Below are 23,721 nucleotides of genomic sequence, written 5' to 3'. Positions count from 1 at the left end.
AGGTACCAGATCATGGGCAAGAGTCGGGTTGCAACCAACAGAACTGGGTGGGGCAAAGATGTAAGGGGCGGCTTCCTGTAAGGGCTGGTAGACTTCACTACCAGGGAAACCCAGAAGTGATGTCACATCTCTCTAGGATGCCTAGGGAGAAAAATGGGATGTTAATATTTAAATAAATAATAAACATCTAAAACTATTTATCTCATATCTATGCTGCTACCTATAGAATGTGACAAAAGAAAAAAAGAATCTATCCAGTGGCTTAATAAAGCTTGAAAAGATAAAGAGTCTCTTATATTATTTATTCAGGCTACGACTCTGCCATTGGCAGAGTCGAAGCCTGAATAAATAATATAAGAGACTCTTTATCTTTTCAAGCTTTATTAAGCCACTGGATAGATTCTTTTTTTCTTTTGTCACTAATTTGGAAGCTACCTATAGAATGAGCTGGATATGGATTCGGAATCAGGAAGAAGCTCTTGGGATGGACAACTGAAGTTCTGAGATGAAGGCAGAGGGTTCTATTACTGCTTTGAAGCATCTTTCATCCATTTAAATGAGTCCTGTACACCAGAACTTCCTATAGGTCTATACTCACAGGACATACCTTAAAACTGGCTCTCTAAGAGGAGTACCCAGCACTCCACAGATACCAGCTAAGGTGGGTCAACCCTTTGCTAAATCCTGAGATCAAATAACTTTTTGAGTTTCAGGGTGGGGGGGATGACACAAACTCTCAACAACCTCCCAACGCCCACTGCCAAAAGCAGGATCTGCTTGATTGATTTTGATGACAATTTTAACAAGCAGGATTCTGTTTAAATACAACAGCAATATGAGACTGCTGCGGCATCAAATAGACTGACAATGCTACAGAAAATGGCAACTTAATGATCCACTTCTATCTTAAACTGATTACTTGCTCTGCTGTTCTGCAGTTTTAACGGCTGAGATGAACAACAGAGGTGACAGGGAGACAGGAGTAACCACAATTCTAGAATACAGTGTCAGAAATAACTCCTAACTGATAAACATGCTGTGCCGGGAGAAATAACAATACAAGAGATTGATTGCAACCAATGAACAAAAACAGGCACTGATCTATAATTAAAACAATGTTGCATTTAAGAGCAGTCCTAAGGCGGTCTATTGAAAATCATCGTCAGGTCTCCTTAGTGGAGCTTACAGCCAGTAAAGTGTTGTTGAGATTGATGTGTTCCTTTTCTACACCGTCAGCTACAGGAGTGGTGATAGAACTAAGACAAGGCACAGCTTACCACTGCACAGCCTATCAAGTGTCTGGGAGTGACTCTGGGTTCCTTCCTTACACTAGCTTGCCTGGCCTTTTTTCCATCTTCGCCAAGCCAAACTATTCATACCCTATTTGCCCTGGAACAACTGGCCACAGTGATCCATGTGATGGTCACTTCTGCAATTTGCTCTATGCAGGCCTTCCCTTAACCCTGATCCAGAAACTGCAATAGGTGCAAAATGCAGCAGCCCAGGTTCTGACTAGGACTCCTTGGAAGGCTCATATCCAACCTGTTCTCCAGCAGATGCACTGGCTACCGATTGTATTCTGGGTCAGGTTTCAGGTGTTGGTTTTAACCTCCAAGGCCATACGTGACATGGGCCCTTCATACTTATGGGACAACCTCTCCAATTATGTATCCTGAAGAGCCTTGAGCTCAGCCAATATAAACAGGCTACTGGTCTCAGGCCTCAGAGAAATTTCGCTGGCCTTGACCAGAGCCAGGTGGAATGTGCCCTAGAAAACATCAGGGCCCTGTCAGAGCTTAGTGAGCTCTGCAAAGCCTGCAAAACAGAGATCTTCCACAAGAAGCACTGACAGTGCAAAACCACATGAGGTTGCATTTGATGCACCATCTCTGCCCAGCAATACCTCCCATGGCTCAAAAAGCTCTGCTACTAAATGAGGGAAAGCAGAAAATTTAATTTTGCCCAGCCTTATTTAATCCATGAGAGTGGGTAGGCAAACAGAGAGAATAAAACCTCTTGGCATGGAGAGGGAATCTCTCTTTGGCTGTTTTCATCTCATGGGAAGGAGCTCTCACACCTGAGAGCCTGCTGAAGGCCACCATTGCAGCATGGAGAGCTGTGGAGGACTTATTTTCTTTCATCACTGCAGCATCAGGCATCAGCAGGTATGGTTCCCTTCTGCCTTTTGAGGTGTCCAGGCACCAGTGTTCTTCCTTATTAGGGATGGTCTGTATTTTCTCATTTGTCTATTTCAATCAAATCTATATTTTTAATCGTGAGGATACTAGTACTACTACTACTATTATTGCTACTACTACTATTATTATAGTGAATTGCTAGAGCTGAGGGTTAAACAACTTCCCAGAGACTGTAGCAATTTAATTTCTGAGTGGAATGTGAATGCATTTATTTTTATTTTATTAGTTTATTTATTAGATTTCTTACCCACAGCTCTCGTAAATTGTCTCACAGCAGGTTACAGAAAATAAAACCCAACATCAGTTGAAACATTAAATAACATGCTCTGGCAGCGAAAAATTTAAAAACCCATCCTGTATCCATCCTCCCCATCACCCCAATCCTCCTCCCCTCTCTCTCAGCAACACAGGGCATAGATTTCCAGGGGTGCCAACTATTTCCAGTACAGATAGATCTGATCTGTTAAACATACTTATAGCTCTTTATATGAGGAGGGGCACCTTGAACTTCCATGCCCCTGCCTCAACCTGGTGGAAGAGCTCCATTCTGCAGGCCCTGCGGATCTGTGAAATCTCCTGCAGGGCCCTCAGCCCTTCCAGAATCTCATTCCAGGACTGAAATGTCCCTGGCCCTGGTTGAGGCCAGGCCAGGAATCACCAACAGATTAGTATTCGCAGAGCGCAAAACACTGTGGGAAGATAAGACAATATGCAGTCCCTCAGATATGTGGACTGTGAAGAGCCTTGAAGGTTAATAGAACCTCAAACTTGATCTGAGCCACAATTGCTAACCAATGCAGCTGCCTCGGCATTGGCTGGATACGGGCCCTCCAAGGTGTTCCTGTGAGGACCCTAGCTACTGCATTCTGTACCATCTGCAATTACTGGATCAAGGACAAGGGAAGGCCTACAGAGTTACAGAAATCAATTCTGGAGGTGACGGTTGCATGGATCACTGTGGACCTCTGGGGACAGATAGGACATTAGTAGCTTGCCTGGTGAAGATGGAGAAATGCCAGACATGCTACTCTTGTGACCTGCACCTCCATCAGACATCTGTGGAACCAGAAGCAGGAAGAGATGCGGAATCAAGTAATCAGCAATAAACAAAACTTTCTGGTTGAATTACTTTCCTTTTGTTTAGGGCTATTAAATTCTCCACTTGGAGTATTTTCTCCCACTCTTGCTGTGTTGACTGATCCTTCTAGGCTGCATGGTATGTGACTGAAAGCTATGATCCAACATAAGTAAAATACACAGTTGTTTGATAGGAATGGACCAGCTTGGTGTAGTGGTTAGGAGTGTGGACTTTTAATCTGGCAAGCCGGGTGTGAGTCTGTGCTCCCCTACATGCAATCAGTTGGGTGACCTTGGGCTCGCCACAGCACTGATAAAGCTGTTCTGACCGACAACCACCACCACCACCACCACCTCCTCCTCAGTCTTCTTCTCATGTGCACCCAGGAAGATCACTTACCTCTGGCAATGCTTAATATTTTCTTTAAGAACTCCCCTGCTGAACCTTTGTTAAGGAAAGCTTATTTTGTTTTTTCCATTGTGGATCCTGCTGAATTCAGATTGATTTGAACTCTATCCCCCCTCCCGCAACACTGAAACAAAGTGTTCTGCACTTGATTGGGGAGGGGTTCCAATTGCAGCAGGAGTCTCTTTCTTTTCTTGAAGGGGCAGGGGAGAGGATTGGAGACAGCAGAGGAGAGGGAAATAACAATAGGAAAATAGGCAAATCTCTGCTGAGATAAGTTAGGGCTTCTGGAGAGCAGTCACTTTAAGGGAAGCCTTGCTACTGGGAACCAGGAAGTCTTTGAACTGACACCCTGGCCAATCAGGGAAGACTGCTTTGCTGTGAGACACAAAGCAGTGAGTTAATTTGAAAAAAGCAAAAATCTGCACATTTATTATCCACTCCAGGATATTGTGGGGGAAAGGTAGGGTCACTACGAATCAATCATGCATGTTGCAGGGGGGAAATTAAAAGCACCCCAAATCAAAACGGAAATTGAATTCAGTGTAGACTGCAGGAATTTCGTTGATCTGGGAGTGGGTAAAAAGCTCTCTGTGCAGACTACACCCTGGATAGCTCAGGCTAACCTGAGCTAGTCAGATCTCAAAAGCTAAGCAGGGCCAGCCTTGGCAAGTATTTGGATGGAAGACCACCAAGGAATATCAGGGTGGCGGGTGACACAGGAGCAAACTACCTCTGAACATTTCTTGGCTTGAAAACCCTATGAGGTCTTCATAAGTCAGTTGCGAGTTGAAGGCAAAAAAACAGAGAGAGAAGGCTGTGTGAACACTTTGCCTATTGCACAAAAGTACTTTAAGTTACAGGATAACTTTTCAGTATGAAAATGGACATGTAAATTGTGTGGAGTCACTATGCATGTAACAAGATAACTATAATCAAATCACAAATCCTGTCAAAAATATGTTTCCTCCCATAACTAAATTTCCCCACTCAATACAAAACACACTGAAATAATGTCATTTATACTGAACATTATGGAAAATCAAGTTTGGATAACGTACCTTTGCTTTGTCTCTCATAGAACCTTTCCCCAGGATAGACATTTTGGCCCCTGTTTCTTCTTGTAACCTTTTCAAGGAATTTCCTCTTGGACCAAGCAATTTGCCCACAAAATTGAACTGGAAAAATAAACAGAATATTTATGATAGTGATAAAATATATGTTCTAGAAGAACAAAAAAAAGTTGCTGTCAAACATTTTAGAAGAAGAATTCAGCAGCAAAGAGTATTGGATCCCATGAACCAGGACTGGAAGGAGTTCACAAAATCACATTCTTTCTGTAATCTCCTTGCTGCTGCAAAGCAGTTCCTGACAGCAGGAGAACCTTTAGAAGAAGATGTGGAATGACTGGAGGAGAGCTGCAGCAAACAGGGAAATCAGCAGGCACTGCCTTGATTTTTGCTGTGTTGGTAGAACAGCTTGTGCCAATGAGAAGAGTGTTGACATGAAAGCTGCTGATTTCCCCTTGAGTGACCGTGTATTCCAACTGACCCTTTCTGGAGGAGCTGCAGAGGGAAGAAAAGGAGAAGGGGAAGCAATCTGGACGTGAAATTGTTTCATTCACATCTGGTAGACCCAGTCCAGAACTCCCACTCTTTATTTTAACTGGTATTGCACATAGTAGTGGTGGCAGGGATCCTTATCTCTTCTTCTGCCCGACATCATAAAGTTACTGGTATAGATAGCAAAAACTCTGGAGGCAAACCAGCTGCCAGGAATCCCATTTCTTCTCACTTTTTCTCATGCATTAATACCAGAAGCGGTTTATTCTAGTATCACATAGAGCATGTGCTACAGACCCCATGGTTCCAAGGGGCCCAGCAGTGCTCTATGGTTAGGGGGCCTTCACACTGTGTATGTTAGGGGGGTCTTCAAATTTACATGGCTTCTGGGCTACCAGGATAAAAAAAAAAGGTGATACACATACTCTGTTAGTAACTGAGTGTGTACATCACTCATTGAGCATGCGTGTAAACCACAAGCCACATAAGTGTGAAGGTCCCCTCAGGTAGTGGGACAATGTGTTTGTGTGTCCCACCAGGGTTTGAGAAATGTTTTCAACAAAGTGAAGCTGTCAGTTGCTTCCAGAGTTCCAACTATCCTGCAGGGAGCTCCTGCAGTTATTTGGGTAGCACAAGTAACAGCATCAATTGTTCTCTGCTAGGGCCCCACGGATCCTGAAATTGGCTCTGGTGATAGGGGCCCCATGAATCCTTAAACTGGGTCTGATTAATGCTCTTTCATTTTCCACTCGGCCCATCAACAGCTAGCTAGCCCAGGGTCAAAATCCCATGCTTGCCACAATGCAACTGAATGTGTGCTTCAACATCAAGTTCACATTACCAAAAAAGGGCTCTCAAGTGTTAAATAAAATCTATTGAGTGGCAACTGAGGCAAACTAGAGACAGGTACTGGAAAAATTTTTGTTGTTATTTTAAAGTGTTGTTGTTTTAAAGTACTATCATAAACCTGAAGGGATGGCTTATTTCTACATCTTGTAGTGTTTTTTTTTTCAAAATGGCATGTATCATATAAGGTGACACACATGCCCTAGCTTAGGGACACTTCATCTCCAGACTACAAAGATCAGTTCCCCTGGAGAAAACGGATGCTTTGGAGGGAGGGGGCACCTATGGCATTGTCCCTGTCCCCCTTAGGTTCCATCCCCAAATCTCCAGGAGTTTCCCAACTTGAAACAGGCAACTCTACTCTCAGTTCCTCACTGGTTGCCAGGTTCCTTTACCCTCAGCCTATGGACTCCCAGCCATCTGTATTTCTATTTTACCTGGGCTCCACCTTAGTTTGTTAATGTGTATTAAACTCATAGTCATATAGCCATAGTCCAGAGAGAGTAGGGATTAGAGGATACATTTATATTTAGAATCAAATACTTTAGAAACTTTCTCCTAATTACTCAGAACACTCTTTCTAGAGGGAATGCTCTTGCATAGCTGAGCAGTGAGCTGCATAAAATATGTAGGTAGGGAATTTTAAACATTGTCATTACAGTGCAGATAAGTAACCGGAGTGTTTTAAATTCTTCCTATTACGTGGTTCTCATGTATGAATACTTAGGTGGACCAAAATCACTCACGATTAAAGGCCTTTGCTATTTAAAATAAATTCCTGAGGTTTCTGAAACCAGGGAACTGCATTTTTCCAGTTGCTGCAGTTTGCACCCTGTGAGTCAACAAAATATAGTCTTCAAAAGGACACAGGAAGAGACTAATGGAAAGAAATGTAAGCATTCTGTTGATGATTGCAGGTGTAGTTTTTGCCCTTGCTAAGTTCACACGCATTTCAGATTGTATATGTTTGTGCCCTATGGGGATGAGCAGGAACTGGCTCTTGAAAAAAGTTGTGACAGATTTTGGCCAATTGATGTTTCACAAAGTCAAGTTTGTGGCAGATCAACCAGCACGACTTTCCATGAATTTTCAAGTTGTTTGGATACATTTTCAGACAGACTGGTTCCACTAAATCAAAATGTTTACTAAACTGCAAAGCAGCAGGAGGGTGACACTTAGCGGCTATGTAGAGCAGTATCAGGCGGTCCCATGAGAGTTTGATATCTTTAGATTGTACAGGGTCTATTCTATATACTCCTGAACCTGCACCTGTCATTTTCCCAGAAAGCACGTTCCAAGGGTACTTTCTTTGGGGTGTGTCTATGTAATTTGGACCCTGTAAATCCAATTCTCACCAAACTTGGAGGTCAGGTAGAGAAGATGAGTCCTGAGATTCCCTGTGATTCTCTATCACAGGAGGCCTGAGATTCCCTGTGATTCTGGAGCATCTAGTATGTGCACATGGGGGGGGAGTCTACTGCATCATAAATCTATCTAACTGAACCAGTATGTTTGGCACTTAGAGGTTTGTGATGGTTCATGGCTCATGAACCAGACACACCACAAATGGAACTGAACTACACTTTTCTGTTTCATGCCCATCCCTAGTTATCACAATAGATGGCATGAAGTGCACACTGTAATACACACCTATCAGCACCAAACAGCCACCAAAGAGGAAAGAATGCCCAGACAATACTCACAATCCACCCCCAACACCATAAAGGGACTCTCAGGTGCTTGTGGGGATACTGAACAAAGTTTGCAATTGTTAAGGTCTATAAAAGTAGAAAAAACTGCAAACCACCATACAAACTAGCTAATGAAGACTGTACTGTATTCTGTTCTGTGTGATCTTTGACAGTATCAAAATAGTTTCACATCTTTAGCCTACAGAGGAATTATAACTGAATAGAATGCACTTTACCTCCACCACAATTTCTGAAATCAATTAAAATTTTATTTGAGGGGAAAAATTCCCTCCAAAAAGCTGGACACTCATATTTACCTCACAGGCTGATGCAATATTGGCCTATTTATTAGCTCACATCACTCACCTAACTCTCGAGACAAGTGTGTACACAGAAAGTCCATATGTTGGCACAATTCCATGGAGCAGATGGCCAGTAACTCTAAGCAAACATATTCCAGAGTACAAGTCCATATGGATATAACAGGCTATTTCCTCTGTTTGCAGTCTACTAATTTTCTGTCAGAATTTGGTAACAATTTGTGGCATGTAAGTAAAGGAATTTAAGGAGTCGTAGCATTAAAATAAATTTCCTGGTTAAAAAATAATTGTGCTCAGTCTCCAATGTATCTTTATTCAAAGAAATTTAATGAAGGCCTTCTGGTGGAAAACTGCCAGGTTATTTTTTCTGTCTTACATATATTAGCATTTTTATTTATGATCTTCTTTCTAATGTGCAAATAATGCTGGTATTGTGTAATGTTTTTGATTATTATTCAAATAATTAGAAGAAGCTAAGAATAGATTGTACATTTGAAAACTTTCGACTGGCTGCAATGCAAAGTCTCCTTAACTGTTTGCAGGACTTTCTGTCAGTTTTAACTATTTGGGCACACAGATGTAATTATCATCACTATCTGCATGCTTGAAGAAAGATCTTCAGCTGGAGTTACCAGTATATCCTGTAGTAATCATCTATGAACTTATGCAAAGAGTGGCTGGCCATAGGGGCAGACTGAGCCATTTACTTTCCCAATAGAAATCATGGTCATTGCACTAAGCACCACTGACCCTTCCACATTTGGAGACTATGGCATAGGGCAAAGATGGGAAGACTGTGCCTATGTTACTCCTTGTCCAAGCCAACAAATAGAGGAACAAGCACAGTGGCTCCCAGCTTTATCCTATTCCAGCAACATTAGTCTTTGCCCTCATTGGCCCCACGACACCCAAGCCAGCAATGAAGAGCACCTAGCTTCAACCTGTGCTACCCAAGGGACAGTATATCTGAAGAGGGAAAACATGGCAGTGCCTATCTTCACACTGGTGGCTTGGGTGGGGTGTGGCTGGCGAAAAGGAATGAAGTGATGCCGTCTTCCTCTCCAGTAGGCTGTGTAGCCGCCCATAAGGCAAGGAAGGCTCATGGGCCTTTGCCAGAACCATTTTGGTCTGCCTCTGGCTAGTTCTGCAGCCTCTATTATGTGATGACCATGAAATGAAAAAATACATTTTTAATTAGAAATGAAATCCATGGTGTTGAATGGTAGCTTCAGGTGGGTAGTCCCTACTTACCCATGAAATTCAATAGGTTGATGGTAGAATGTCACCTCTACATTATGATATCTTTTCTGAGTCATGCCAGAAGTGACATCAATGCTGGTGATGTCATGAATTCACAAGCAAGGACCTCCTCTTGGGTAAGTCTCCACTGGTTGTCAACCTTGGACTGACAACTCTACTCAGCCAGAGTTCCTAGGGAACAGCTGGGGGGCACTGCCAGCAGCAGCTGCACAGTGCCACGCCGAGGGGGAGCCCCAGCCATGGCGGCCACTGGAAAGCACCAAAAGTGAGCCAGTGGCAGAATGGCAGAGCAGCCTCCAAGGCAGCAGCCAGGGAGGAGGACGAGGAGGAGCCGCTGCCTGGTACTGAGTGATTCACGGACTGGTACCGGTCCCCAGAACGAGGGTTGGGGACCACTGCATTTACTGACCTCCCTGGCAATTTTTGGTCTTTTTCATTGCTTGCTTTGCCAGAGGTTCAGACATGGCCCTTTTTTTGTTGGCTGTCATCCTTCTTACCCTCGTTACTATGAGGGGAAACTGAGGAGATAGAGGGTGTTTTCTGGGCCAAATTTAGCTGCTGATAGAGCTTTTTCATACAATGCAGCTTTAACAATTGTGCTTTACCACCCCTCATTTTAGGGGTCATTTTTTGGCAAGCTTGATAGCCCCCTGTAACATGTCCCTCACCAATGCAGAGAAGACATGAGGAGTGTCCATTGTTCTTTGCCATTTTAGCACCGCAGTCATGGCACTTCTTAAACAAAGCCATCAGGAATTAAAGCTCCAAATGGTAACTATTACCCCAAAAATCAGAGGCAATGAGCACATTGCAGAAGAACTTCTCTTGATGGCAGCAAGAAAAGAACTGAGGGAAGAATGCTAGCCCCTCCCAGGTCAGGTGGCTTTTGGTGGGAAAAGAGTCCTCACTCTCTGAAATGGGAGGGGGATAGCACTCCTGGGAGTTATTCTTTCCTGAATAAACTTGCTGGCTCCTCTCTGTGGCAGGCTCTGTGAACTGCAGATCCCACAGACACCACAAAGATGAACCTTCTGTTATTGTCTTGACCCCCCCATCCAGTTCTTGGATCCACTGGCATTCAATAGACAGATTTGCCTGCTAAATTAGAATGCTTTGGGGTGGTAGAGTTTCAGCTCAGGTGGTAACATTTCTCATTGGCAGCTGCTTATGGAGGGCATAGTGACAGGAATGAAACTGTTTCCCCCCAGGATTAGGGCTTGAGTTTTCTGAGTTTGTTTTTGTGCTTGAACTTACAATTTTGACAAGGTATTCTGTAGGAAGTGCTCATGTAGCTTTTGACAAATCATTTTGCCAAAGCTGAGCATTATGTGCACCACCCAAACAAACCTTTTTCAAAGGCTACTTCATGGAAACAATATACATTCCCCAAACTGGTTCAAAAAGGACCAACAGAATGAAAACCCAAACATTGCAAAGATTTTTCAGGCAAGAAGTGCACATTTCCAGGTTCAACTTTTCCATACCTCTCCCACAAAAACAACAACAACCACCCAATAAATATGACACTATATTTATACCAAAACAAAACTGCCCAAATAGTTTTGATTCAGCCTTTTTTGCATTAGTCTTTGAAGATTTTCACATTACCATTCTGTACTGGATGTTATTTGATTTTGAAATAGTGATACAAAGAAATGGGTATACAGGGAGAGCACTAGTATAAGGGGAACCATAAACAATTCACATTGTACTGAAACAATCAAGTTGTAATGATTTATTTTCACTCATTTGTTATTTAGAAACAAAATAAATTTAAGTATATACATTTCTTTTGACAACAGGTATTCATTATTTATAACATGGTCACACAAGCTAACTAAAGTTCAATTTCCTTCCACATGCAGGTGGATATATAACAAGAACAGAAGAAAACAGCACATGCAATGCTTTTTAAAATGAAGTATTTACGGTTCCTCTCATGCTGATATTGTGTAAAGCAATACAGAAATGAGGGTTTCGTGCAACGAATTTCCTTCCATTAATGAGCTGTCGCTGAAGTTCTATGGTCATTTTAAGCAGTGCTACTTCTGACCCACCCATTTTTGCTATACGATCTTGCTTGGAGGGTTTTTTTAAATGTTCTAAATGAAGCCCAATATCTCTAAAGCAATAGAGCACTTCAGTACTATAGTGGGACCAATGAGATGCCTTGACTCCATGGAGGCATCTCAATTGTGCTGCTATAGCACTGAAGTGCTATATTGGTTTAGAGCTATCAGGCTCAACTTAGAATATATTTTTTAAAAGACCATTAAAGATTGTGTTGTGAATAAGGGCAGGGGGAAAAGCAGCATTTTAGGTGCTGTTGGCAGAGTTTAAGTAAGCAAAGGACTGCTGCACCAGCTGCTTAAAGAATAAAGTTAGAATTGAAACAACTTTGTAAAGAGAAAGAGGCAAACCGGGAGGAAGTATGGTCAAAGAAGCAGGAAGTCTCCAGTTGAGCCAGTCAGGACACATGAGAAAATTATTTGAAAAATACCAGAATGTTCTTGATTGAAATATGCTAACTACACATCTCCTCCAATGCTTCTTATAGGATAAACTTAACATATGCTGTTGAATCATGCACACTGTAGATCTTGTATATTCTAACACTTTGGGCATTTTAAACAGCACACCACAGCAATTCAGAAGCTCAGTGAAGGGGTAGAAAATGGAAGAAAACAATTTCTCTAAAAAGTGGTACAACTCCACTTTGCTGATTTGATGCAAACAGGTTTGTATGAACAGGTAAATAAATTCCGCTAGCACCCAGTTACTAAAAAGGGTCTGTCTAAAATGACAGGGGGGAAAATCCATTAGCAACTAGTTACTAAAACAGAATACAAAGGCAGTTTGAAAATGGCCTTTATTATGTAAATTTCTAGGAAATTATATAGAAACATACTTCAAAAGAATTGGTTTACAGACATACACATCATGTTTAGCAAATACAGTAGAGAAGCCTCATATGAATATATGCATCAATCAGGGTACCATATTGGAAAATAATTCACTGATGAAAGAAAATAGCATCATACTATTTTACGTCAGTGGATAATGTGTTTGCAAGGTCTATCAATGGTTTTATGAAACATTTTTAATTACATGATCAGCCTGCATTATGTATTATATATAACCTGGACGACATCCAAGTTAGAGGAGACTTAATTATTTCAGAAATTGTATATCAAAATCTAATTAAAGGATGCATTATAATTCACTGAAATTTTGATTTCATCATTAATAGCAATTATAATTAAGGCAGCACTTACATAGTGATTTGCATGTTCATAACACAGTGCAAACATTAATTTTCTTATTCCAGTCATGTTCATATTCAAAAGAAAGCACTTATTTTAATTTGACTGATCTGCCCATGCTCATTACCATAGGTTTAAAGAGATAGTATTTATTTTAAACCAGCTCTGCTTAAATCCTGGGCCACTTACAAGGTCTCATTTCCAACATGCGAATATGTATAAGGCAGTGAGTTGAAAATGAGCCATTATACTAGAATTTATAGGGTCCCAATGAAGTTGAGGGACGGTATATTTTGCTCAGACTTCTTCAATCAATGAGCGCTTGATTTTTGCTGTTACTGGATGTAGTGATATCTATTGGTTAGCTGGCATTAAGAGGGGATTAGACAAATCCAAGGAGGGTCAGCCCATCAACCCATTATACTTCATGGCTAAGTAGGGTGATGATTCTTCCAGCATTGGTATAGCCAGTTTGGTGTAGTGGTTAAGAGCAGCGGCTTCTAATCTGGCAAGCTGAGTTTGATTCCCCACTCCCTCACAAGCAGCCAGCTGAGTGACCTTGAACTCGTCACAGAGCTGATGGAGCTTTTCTGACCGGGCTGTAATATCAGGGATCTCTCAACTTCTCCTACCTCACAAGGTGTCTGTTGTGGGGAGAGGATAGGGAAGGTGATTGCTTTGAGACGCCTCCTGGTAGAGAAAACTGGAATATAAGAACAAACTCCTGTTCTTCCCAATGGATTAAAAGAAAAAAAGTCTGAAGAAATTGAAACAAAGTAATATTTGTATTATGTGTAGGTCTTAAGCTGTCCAAATTACTGCCAAAATGAATACTATATGAATTCATTTAGGAATATAAATTTTCCTATGGTTCAAACCAATGGTCATTGTGACCATTATCCCATTTCCTGACAGTGGCAAACCAGATTACTTAATGAGTTTTACTATCTGGATATGAGCTCCATCCCCTCTTATCTGGTCCTCAGAACATTTGGAAGCTGAATATGGTGGTTGACTTCTTTACATTAAAAGAAATGTTCTTCCACATTTTGTCTCTACAGTGATGTATTAGTCCTTTAAAATCCATTATACAGCTAGCCATTACAGTATAATATTGGAACAAGTTAATGAATTATGCATTATGAAAAGAAGTACTTCCTTTTGGTTGTCCTAAATCTGGTACCTGTCAGTTTCAGGAGACAATCCTGAATTTTTATATTTTGAAAGAGAAGCTATGTATAAAGATGTCGCCCAGGCTTTTAAAAAAATCTTGGCTAATTAAGCAGTGTTAAATATGCATATAGCTACATATAAATAATAGTTCAGAAATAAAGAACCTCTCTGCTCCAACCACGTGCTTAGTGAAGGGTCGCCAGTTCTGAGCTAGAAAATTCCTGGAGATTTGAGGCTGAAGCCTGGGGAGGGTGGGGTTTCAGTAGGGTCTAAGGCCACACAGTCCACCAATCAAAACAGCAATTTTCTCCAGCGGATGTAGTCTCTGTAGCCTGGCAATCAATCATTTGTGGGCTGAACCTGGAGATTGGCAACCATTCTTTAATGTTTGGCAACCATTCTTTAATGTTTCCCAACTGGTTTTTGCAAGTCCTCAATTTGAAAAAAAAATTAAACGATGGCAAATTAATTGGGCCTGTCATGGTATGGCCTGTCACACCCAGTGGAGACACCAAGATCTTCTGGTCCCCTGATGCCAAATGTGCAGGAAGAATACATTCTAAGATCTTTTGGCCTTAAGAGGCCTTTAAATGTGAGGGAAAGCATCTAATATAATATTCTTGATCTAAATAATGAACTATTTAAAGCACTACCAGCAGGGAATAGTCTCATTTATGTTATTTATAAGGCTTCTTTGATTCTCCAGAGCTCTTTACTCCTTTTGGCCATAAATACTGACTCAGGAACCCAGGATAATAAACAAAGCTATTGAATTTCCTTCTACAAACACAATTCCTGGATGATACAACTATCAATCCAGGAAAGATCATTTGCTTATCTCCAGGCCACTACAGGTAGAACTGTATCAAGAATGCCACCTTGTCTGATTATTTATTCAGGTGCTCCTCCAACTATGGGCTGGTTATTCTCTCATATCAGAACTCAGATCCTGTACTGACACCAATGGAGTCCTATATCTTAAAAAACAGAATACAAACAATGAGGAACCAAGTTCCAACGGTTTGGCCCATTGTCCCAGCAGATCCTCATTTTGCATGAATTTGGAACAGCAGTAGATTCATCCACTGGCACCTAGGTAAATTCAGTTGAAGAAGAAGAGAATCCCCACCTCTCATTTTTCATAGTTGATTTTCCATTTTCCATTATCATGAACACAAAGGTATTTTAGAATGGCCAAGCCCTTGCTCTCCTTTCCCCGTTTTCTTTGCTTAGTTTCTCCTTTCAGTATGCATGACTAATCTTCCACTTCCCAGTTGCATTCTGGTTAGGGCTTCCCACCTTTCTACTCTACGTAGAAAGACTAATCTTCCACTTCCCAGTTGCGTTCTGGTTAGGGCTTCCCACCTTTCTACTCATTCCTATAAATACTGCCACAACTTCTGTTTCTTGTTTGGGCAACCCTTCACCTATCTCTTCTCTGGGATAGTTTGCTCTAGACTAGCCAGATGGGAAGAACACAATTTGGAGTAAACTTTAATGGTTTTCTTTAGCTAATGGATGTGCAAAGTTTTTATTGGTTTCTGTCTTGTTTTTCATAGTGATTTCTCATTTTCCAGCCTGTATCATGGTTAAGATAATACTAAAATATGATGCAGACTTGATGGAATTAGCAGTGCAATTCTTAGCTGCTAAGCTGTTGTTAACCACCACTAGCTGGTTTGCTGGGAGCGGTGGTAGAAGAATCCCACAAATAAATAAAAATAAATAAATAATAAGGCGCAGCCAAGATGATTTGTCATTTGTTACCTGCTTCTGCATAACAATCATAAACTTCCTTGGTGGTCTCCCATACAAGTACTAATCCTGGTAAACCCTCTTTCGTTTCTGAGATCTGATAAGATCAGGCTATCCTGGGCTTTCTGTCATGACTTATCAGAGTAATACCCTTCTATATTCATTTAATTTAGAAGGGTGTAATTCTGCTTAGGACTGGCATGTGTTTCTATATATGCCTTTACTTGTGAGGAAAATATGTGCCTTTAGGATTCTGAGGAAAATAGCCTCCAACTGGAAAAAAAGCAGTTGTTGATAAAATGTATCTTTAGCACAAAATAGAACAACACAAAACCCTTAAAAGATTACAAGCAAAAACAAAAACAAAACAAAATAAAACACATGGTAGTCATCCTACCATGGATAGACAACTTTTGTCACCCTGAATACCACATTCTCCCATTAGTTCTGGTGCCCAGAGTGGCTACAAGTTAAGAACTTCACAATGACCGTTTACGCAGTGGGATCTTCACTGCCCCAGCTCCTTTGCAGGAGCACAAATCGGGGGCGGATAAGGTGCACCGGGCCAAATGCTCCCCCATGTGGGTGCAGGAAGAGGTGGGGCAACCTGCCACGACTAAAACTCCAGCCTGCAGCCCAGCATGAAACCTCCAGTGCATAAACGGTCAATCACACAGTAAACCCAAGCAAATTACATGTTTTGTATGCCTCAGTATGCTGAAGTAAAATTAAAGATGCTGTTCATGTATTTCTTTTCATGTCTTTCATGTAGAATGCAATGTAGCATAAAAATGCTTAATTTAATGAGACTGAACTTGATCTATGGCTTTAAGGGACACCCTGCACTACTGTCCACACAATAACATTTTCACAGAAATTGCTGGGGAGGGCAATTGTCTAATCTGAAGGACCCTGGGTTCAGTTACAATGTTCCCTATTGCCAAACCATGGTTTAATTCCCTCCTCTTTTACAGGCAATTTTTCTTCTGCTTTCCATGGTTTTATGCAGCTACAATTTAGTGTAAAGTTTGTGGTTAAAAATAGCACACTTTCAAAGCTACTTAAAACAAGATTTCAAATTATGAGTGGTAGGTAGTCCTGGTTGGTTCTCCACAGAGATAGTCTTGATGCAGATATAAGCACTGATACAGAATGGCAGAGAATTGCCTTGCATGTACAAGGACATGAGGACCCTGCAGCATATTCCTGGTCTTGAAACCATGATCTGAGCCCAGGAACATTTAATCTGAGCCACCTGTTATCACAAGACAAAATTCTGTTGTCTTCTGTGGAATCCTTCATACCAGTAGTTTCATATTTTAAGCCAGCTTTCTCAACTTTTTTACCATTAAAAAACCCCTGAAACTTTCTTCAGGCTTTGAGAAATCCCAGAAGTGGCACAATTGTGCAGAATATGGTCGGGAAGCATGGCTGTGTACCCTCCCACTTGGGGCCCCTCTCCTTCCTACCCCCTACAGGCCCATCACTGGCCATTTTGGGAGGGGAATGCAGGTGTGTGTGTGTGTGTGTGTGTGTGTGTGTGTGTGTATATACACACATACATACACATACATACATACATACATACAATCCTTCCAGGGCTGTCAAGAAATACTAGGGTCTCTCAAACCCAGGTTGAGAAAGCCTGTTCTAATCTGTTGAAACAATGAGAGAGAGTGATGCAAGGATCTATGAATATCTATGGATAAGTATATTGTGTATATTTGTGCAAAATCAGATGGTTATATTTTATGGAGGAAAAAATGAGGATGAAAACTGTACAACAGGTTGTATATGTAGTATATACACAGGAATTATATATGTGTGTTTGTGTGCTTCTCTTATTCAAAAATAGTCAAAAGTAAAACAAAAACAGAAAATAGTATCTCTAATGGCATCTATTTGTGTACTCCACATTTTGTGTGTGCTCCTTGGGACAATTTTAACATGTATACATTATCTGGTATGAATCCTGTAATATACTGGTGTGTTTGTCAGTGGCTCCTCAGTCCTGTCAGGACAGAGCATGGGGGAAAAAGTTAGTTCTTATCAGAGTACAAATGTTTGGAAAAACCTTTACTAGATGGGTCAATGCTGTCGCTGTGCAGCTAGAATACCAGTGGAAAAAACACATGAAACAGGAAAATCCTGTATTAATATCATCCAATATAGGCTAACACTTTTCACTAGCAACTTTTATATCAAAGAACTGTGCTTGGCTCTTAATTTCTAAGAGGATTATACAGTTAATACTCAATTTGCTTCTAAAATGATATTACCAGGAGCTTCCATTCCCATGGCATAACAATCCTTTCTTCCTCGAAATTTATACTTGATAGCACTGAATTTAGAAGTTGCTGCATACTAAGAGCATCCCAGTGACAAAAGGTATGGAGAACCATAGAATCTGCTTCTAGGGGAAAAGGATAATGACTTATTATCCAAACAAGTAATGCTCAGGATTAAAATCCTATCCTGTGATATATGAAAACACTGGTTAAAATGTGCATACTAAGAGACAGTAGCCTTTGCAGTAAACTTTGTTTTCTTCACAATGTGATTTGCCTTTTAATCTGCCATCTGGTCCTAGAGAAGTCATATTTTTTCCTTGTAGGAATTCAGTGTGTTGAAAGTTCCATATGGAGCGTCCAAATGATGAACCTGTTGTTCTGCATTTTCAGCATAGGCAACCAGTCCATGAAATGGTACATTACGTTCTTCTGTCTTCAGGGAATTTTTCACATCATTTGGCAGTAGCCACCACAAAAGAATTGTCTTTTTCAAACTTGATAATGGGCATTCACAGATTCCTTTTAATAGCGGACTGAGATTCATAGAGAAAAATCCCCATCAAGTATCTTGCTAAATCCTTCTAGCTTCTTCAGCCTCCTTTGTACCAAGCTTTTGGATGTAAAGGTAAGAGCTAATACACCCAAACACTCCAATGAGTGGCCGAACAACTGTTTGGCAAAAAGAATGTCCCAGATTCAATCCCCAGCATCTCTAGTTATAAGAATAAAACAGATTATACAAAAGATCCTGAGATCCTGGAGAGCTAATGCCAGTCTTCACAGTCAATACTGATCTTAATGGATCTCATTAAGTATAAGGCAGCTTCACACGTCCATGTGATATATTATGATGTAAAGCAAAATTATGCCTCCTAGCAAAAGCTTATTTCTAATCACACAGGCAATCTTTACACAATATAGGACTGGTTTCTCTATGGTTCACACCAATAGGCAGTCATTTCATGCACTCCCTCCTTCCTAGTTAGAAGCCAGTAGGGTATGAGAAGACTACTGCATGTTTCCCCCATTCTCATTCTGCCCAGAACACCAGTTCTCTGCAGCTGATCTGAAATCACTTTGCAAGAAAAAAAATAAAAGGCTTAGGGTCTAGAGAGTCAACAACAGCACTTCATTTGATGTGTATCCCTGTTATATGTTCATGTAACCCTTGGATCCATTTTTTTTCAAGTCCCGTCACAATCTGTTCAGCATGCAGTGCCTTGCTCTACTCAGGCTCTCTCAAATGAAGTCACATTCACAACTATGTTTTCATCATTAGGCAGAGATGAAACAGAACCTTTATAAAGGAGCTGATTTTACTTAGATTTCATACAACATAATTTTATGCTTCCTTTCAAGCATTTAAATGCAGAGATATCTGTCGCAGATAATAACTTCAAAAATATTCCCAGTGTCCTTTCTTATCATGCATAATTACATCCTTTGCCATATTTATGCTTATTTCACCGATTTTTGCAAGAGCCATTTTTGAAAAGAACCTGTATCAGATACCTGTGGAAACAGAATGTAAGTATTTTCTATTAGTTTTATAGTTTCTAGATGTGACTAGTAGCCCATACATGCTACTGTGTTAAGATTTCCAAATTTGCATAAGTTCCACCATAGCCAGGATGGAAGCAGTCATGGTAATAACTGAAGTTAGCTTCAGAATGTTGAACAGCACTGTGTGTATGTGGTGGTGGAGAAGCAACCCGAGTCCAAAGCAATGGCTACATGAGTCTCAGACAGCCAGCATGAGTTCTCCATAACTGAGTCTACTAGTCCTATGGAGCATTCAGTTGCTCTTATAAAGCATTCTTTGACAAACAACTGCACTTACATTCTCAAAATCTTATGGAACATTCAAATACTCCCCCCCCCAATTGTGCTCATCTTCTCAAGGTCCTACTTTCTGTCAACTTGACAGCTTTTCGTCAGGATCTAAATCACATATTTTCCTAATACTGGAAGAAAGGGTTGCATGAAAAAAAAAATGAAATAGTCAAGGTCTTGCCTGCAAATATTCTGGAGATCAGAATTAACAGCAAGAGCTGGGGATCTTTCAAAGTATGTGTCAGTGATTCCCTTCTGACTAGACCAAAATAGGAAAAGAGAAAGCAGCTCCATCTGGAAAGTCAGAATCTTTGATATAATTGAAAATATATTATTTATTTTCAGTTATTTCTGTTCAAGGGTCTAACACACAAGTGGTGGCCTTCACAGATCCTGGCAGAATCTATTGCAGTAACCAGCCTACAGTGATTCACAAGGGGACTGGATACTGTCCTGAGTTTTGTTTTGTTTTTACTATCTCAGCATCTAAATAAAAGCATGTCTGAGAAATGTTCTCAGCAAAAAAAACCCCACACAACCCTTTACAAATGCATTGTTAACTGTCAGTTCCTGGGAGTTTAAGGGCTCAGACTTTGAAGTCAACAAGCAGCGAGTTACTTTAAACAGTTGATCTGGGTGCATACTGGATGCTCCAATAACAGCTGCAAAGTAAGATTACTCGTTGCTATCGCCAGTGCCCCATAGGTCTTCTAATAACATGGTCTGCCAGAACAAGTGGCATCTCTCCATCATCTTCAAATCACCTTGGATTCCATCTTGAGGGCTGGACTGGCTTACAGGGGACCACCACATTAATAACTTCCAGGAGGTTCTCATTCCCAGCATCCAAGGTCTTGACAAGGTCATCAGCTAGAATCTTAAAGTCATCCATTAGACTCTGTGGATAGATCGTTTTAACTGCTCCCTTGCTCCTGTGGAGTGCCACATTCAAATGCTGCTTGAAGAGTTAGTGAGCAGACCATGGCACAGGATAAAACTTCAGTCCCCAGAATAGCTCTTCCTCCACTGACACAGAGCAAAGATTTAGGCCTAAAATATGTTATTTTCATGTGTAGTGCATGTTACTACATGAGATAGGCCTGTGGCGGGCAGTGAGGCTATGAAATCTTGTATCTATGAAACAGGGTGCCCAGTGAAGAAATTGTGGGCAATAAACTATCAGAATTCCCTTCATCCTTGAGACCTAGGCTAAGGAAAAGATAATCAATAGCACCCTCAGTTTCTACAGGAAGTCTGAATGAAGAAAAGTTTATGAAGGTTTATGGCCACCCGCTCTCTGAGCAGGGCTAGTTTCAATTTTAGAGTGCCCTGGGCAGACAGAATCCAGTGATCTGCTAATGCTCTCCCCTCCACCCCCCACCTGCCCATGTAACCTTCTCTTGATTGCAAGATGCCCCACTGTCCATGGTCAGTTTCCTGAACCATCTGCCACTGAAACAAGGAGTGCCAGTGCCACCACTGTGCACCACCCACATACCCTTCCTCAATGCCTCCAGGCAGTCTGGAGTAGTTTCAGATGGGTGGCATAAGAACTATGAGTAAGTCAGTTGCAGGGGGCCTACCAGAAGTCCTGGGCTTAGGCAGCTTCCCCACCGGAGGGTTCGTTCATGCTGGCCCTTCCTCTGCCATTTCCTAAACTACTAGTAGCAGACAAGAACATGAAGATCCTGTGCAGTCCTTAGTAGTGCACAAGTATCCCACAACAGGCATTTTAAAATATGTCCTCATCATGTTTGACCCACTGCGACCCTATGGACAATGATCCTCCAGGCTTTCCTGTCCTATACCATTCCCCAGAGTCCATTTAAGCTCACACCGACTGCTTCAGTGACTCCATCCAGCCTCTGTCGCCCCCTTCTTCTTTTGCCCTCAATCGCTCCCAGCATTAGGCTCTTCTCCAGGGAGTCCTTCCTTCTCATGAGGTGGCCAAAGTATTTGAGTTTCATCTTCAGGATCTGGCCTTCTAAAGAGCAGTCAGGGTTGATCTCCTCTAGGGCTGACCGGTTTGTTCACCTTGCAGTCCAGGGGACTCCCAAGAGTCTTCTCCAGCACCAGAGTTCAAAAGACAGTGGCATCCACTACCATGTGGTAAAAAAGGGAGATCTTAAGTGGAGCAGGACTGTTTAAGCCCATTGACCTCAATAAACTCAGAAAGATATGATTCTGCTAAGAATGGCACCAACAGTCTTTCTTTTAGACAAATCCTTCTTGTAAAGGCAATCTGTGAATTCACTTCTAGAGTCTAGCATTTGAGGGCTACAGGCTCTTCCACTCAAATCTTGCCAAGTCTCAAGTAATTCTAAAGGACTCCAGAGTCCTTTTGCTAACCTCCTTCTCAAGAAACCAGAGGCTTCAGCAAGGTATGAAGGAGAGGAAGAAGCCAATCGCTCCCCCCCACCTTTGACTCTTATGCTTCCATTAATTATTTGATGTCCAGAGGAATGTATATATATGATATGCATGCTAAAAGCTGGACAGAATGGAAAAGGAGTGCTCGTTTTTCTTCCTAAATAAGGTTTTTTGTGTATACTGTAATTGAGTTAATCTGGGTGGCCCTCCAGATTTCTTGCAGCCCTCCCAACAAATCTGCATTGATTCCCACAACTGAATTGAAATAAATGATTCATTATGGAAATGACTTTCCCCAGCTAGAAATACTGTTTACAAAGCTTCATTATTACTCTGTCATTAAGAAGCATCATGCACACTCAGGACAAAAACCCATTCAGCAAGAAGCTAGAGATGGAAATAATGTATGTGTTTTTTGAATGCTAGGCTATTTAACAGACTTCTTGGTCATTTTTCTTATCATTATAAGCTTTGGAGACAGACTCATCTGCTTCAGGCTCCAGCTAGCCAGAGAATTCCTCAGTGATCACTTGTTTCTGGGCAGTAGTCCTACTCCAATGAATAACTGGGTATCACAATACAAAACCAGCATAATTTGTCCTTATATAGTGTAACAGAGAAGGAAGAAACACTGAAGAGCTGCAACAAAAAGATAACAACAGGTTCATGATTGTTTATAGCAAGAGATTTGCAGTAAATGGGAAAAGAAAAATGGCAAGTCAAGAATTTTGTCAAAAGCGTGGTAGAACTAAGCTAGCTACTTCATTTGCATAATCATAGCTGCCTGTAAACTTTGGGTGTATGTGTGTGGGGGGGAAATGTGCCATTGGTGAAAACACAAATGCATACGTGGATTTTCTTACTTCGGCTAGTTTAAACTACTGTGTAATTTGGAAACGGAGAAGTGTTGGACTTCTGTCCTTAGAATTGTAGGCCTAGGATGATTCTGCACTTACTTTTTTTTTTCTGCTGTCGAACCTGCTGAATTCAGATTGACTCGAATCCCAGTCTTTGTGCCCCCCCCCCCACGGACTTGAAACAGAAACCTTTCTGCACTTGAGCATGAGGCTGCTCACCTCTTTCCTTTCCTAAAGGAGTGAGTGGGCGGGCGGAGGGGGGAGGACCAGAGCCGAGCCAGCAGCAGCCTCTAACAGAATGATGCAAATCTCTGCTGAGAGAAGTCTGGGATTCTGGAGCACAGTTACCTTGAACCTTTAAAAAATAAATCTTGGGAGGAAAACCTTACAACCAGGGACTAGGAAGTCTTATAACTGGTGCCCAGCCAATCAGGGATAGACTGCTTCTCTACCTCAGTGGAGAGGACATTATTCCGGAAAAACACAGACCTACACTTTAATATTGGGAACCCTCATAGTGGCTTGTTCAATTATACCGAGTTTCTCCGTTCCTGGATATCATGGGGGGGGGGAGGTAGGGTCACTGTGGCTCAGTCAGATTGGTTGCCAATGGAAAATTTAAATTGCCCAAAATCAATATGGACATCGCATTCAGTGTAGATGGCAGGGATTTAATCAACCTTGGATTGGAATAAAAGCTCCATGCAGATTCAGCCCTAGTCAATGGTTCCCAGAAGCTTACAAATAAAAAGCTAGTTGTATAATTAATTTTAGGACAGCCTGATAAGAATCCATCAGATAATTTAAGGAATTTGTTAT

General features: G+C 41.4%; 1 protein-coding gene across 5 annotated transcripts in view; it reads right to left on the bottom strand.

The window, feature by feature from the left end:
* Positions 1 to 23,721, bottom strand: part of KHDRBS2 (KH RNA binding domain containing, signal transduction associated 2) — a 537,632-nt gene that overhangs the window by 316,368 nt on the left and 197,543 nt on the right. For all 5 annotated transcript variants that reach the window (XR_013226200.1, XR_013226203.1, XR_013226205.1 and 2 more), the window contains exon 3: positions 4,743 to 4,859. Coding sequence is in view for 1 of the 5 variants with exons in the window: in XM_077307912.1 (XP_077164027.1) it covers positions 4,743 to 4,859 (117 nt within the window). In the remaining 4 variants the exon portion in view is untranslated. The remainder of the gene's footprint in view (positions 1 to 4,742; positions 4,860 to 23,721) is intronic.

The sequence above is a fragment of the Paroedura picta genome, chromosome 1 (genome assembly GCF_049243985.1).
Source record: "Paroedura picta isolate Pp20150507F chromosome 1, Ppicta_v3.0, whole genome shotgun sequence".
Classification (NCBI taxonomy): Eukaryota; Metazoa; Chordata; class Lepidosauria; order Squamata; family Gekkonidae; genus Paroedura; species Paroedura picta.
Note: the sequence above shows the minus strand (reverse complement) of the source record. Positions and strands in the feature narration are given on the sequence as shown.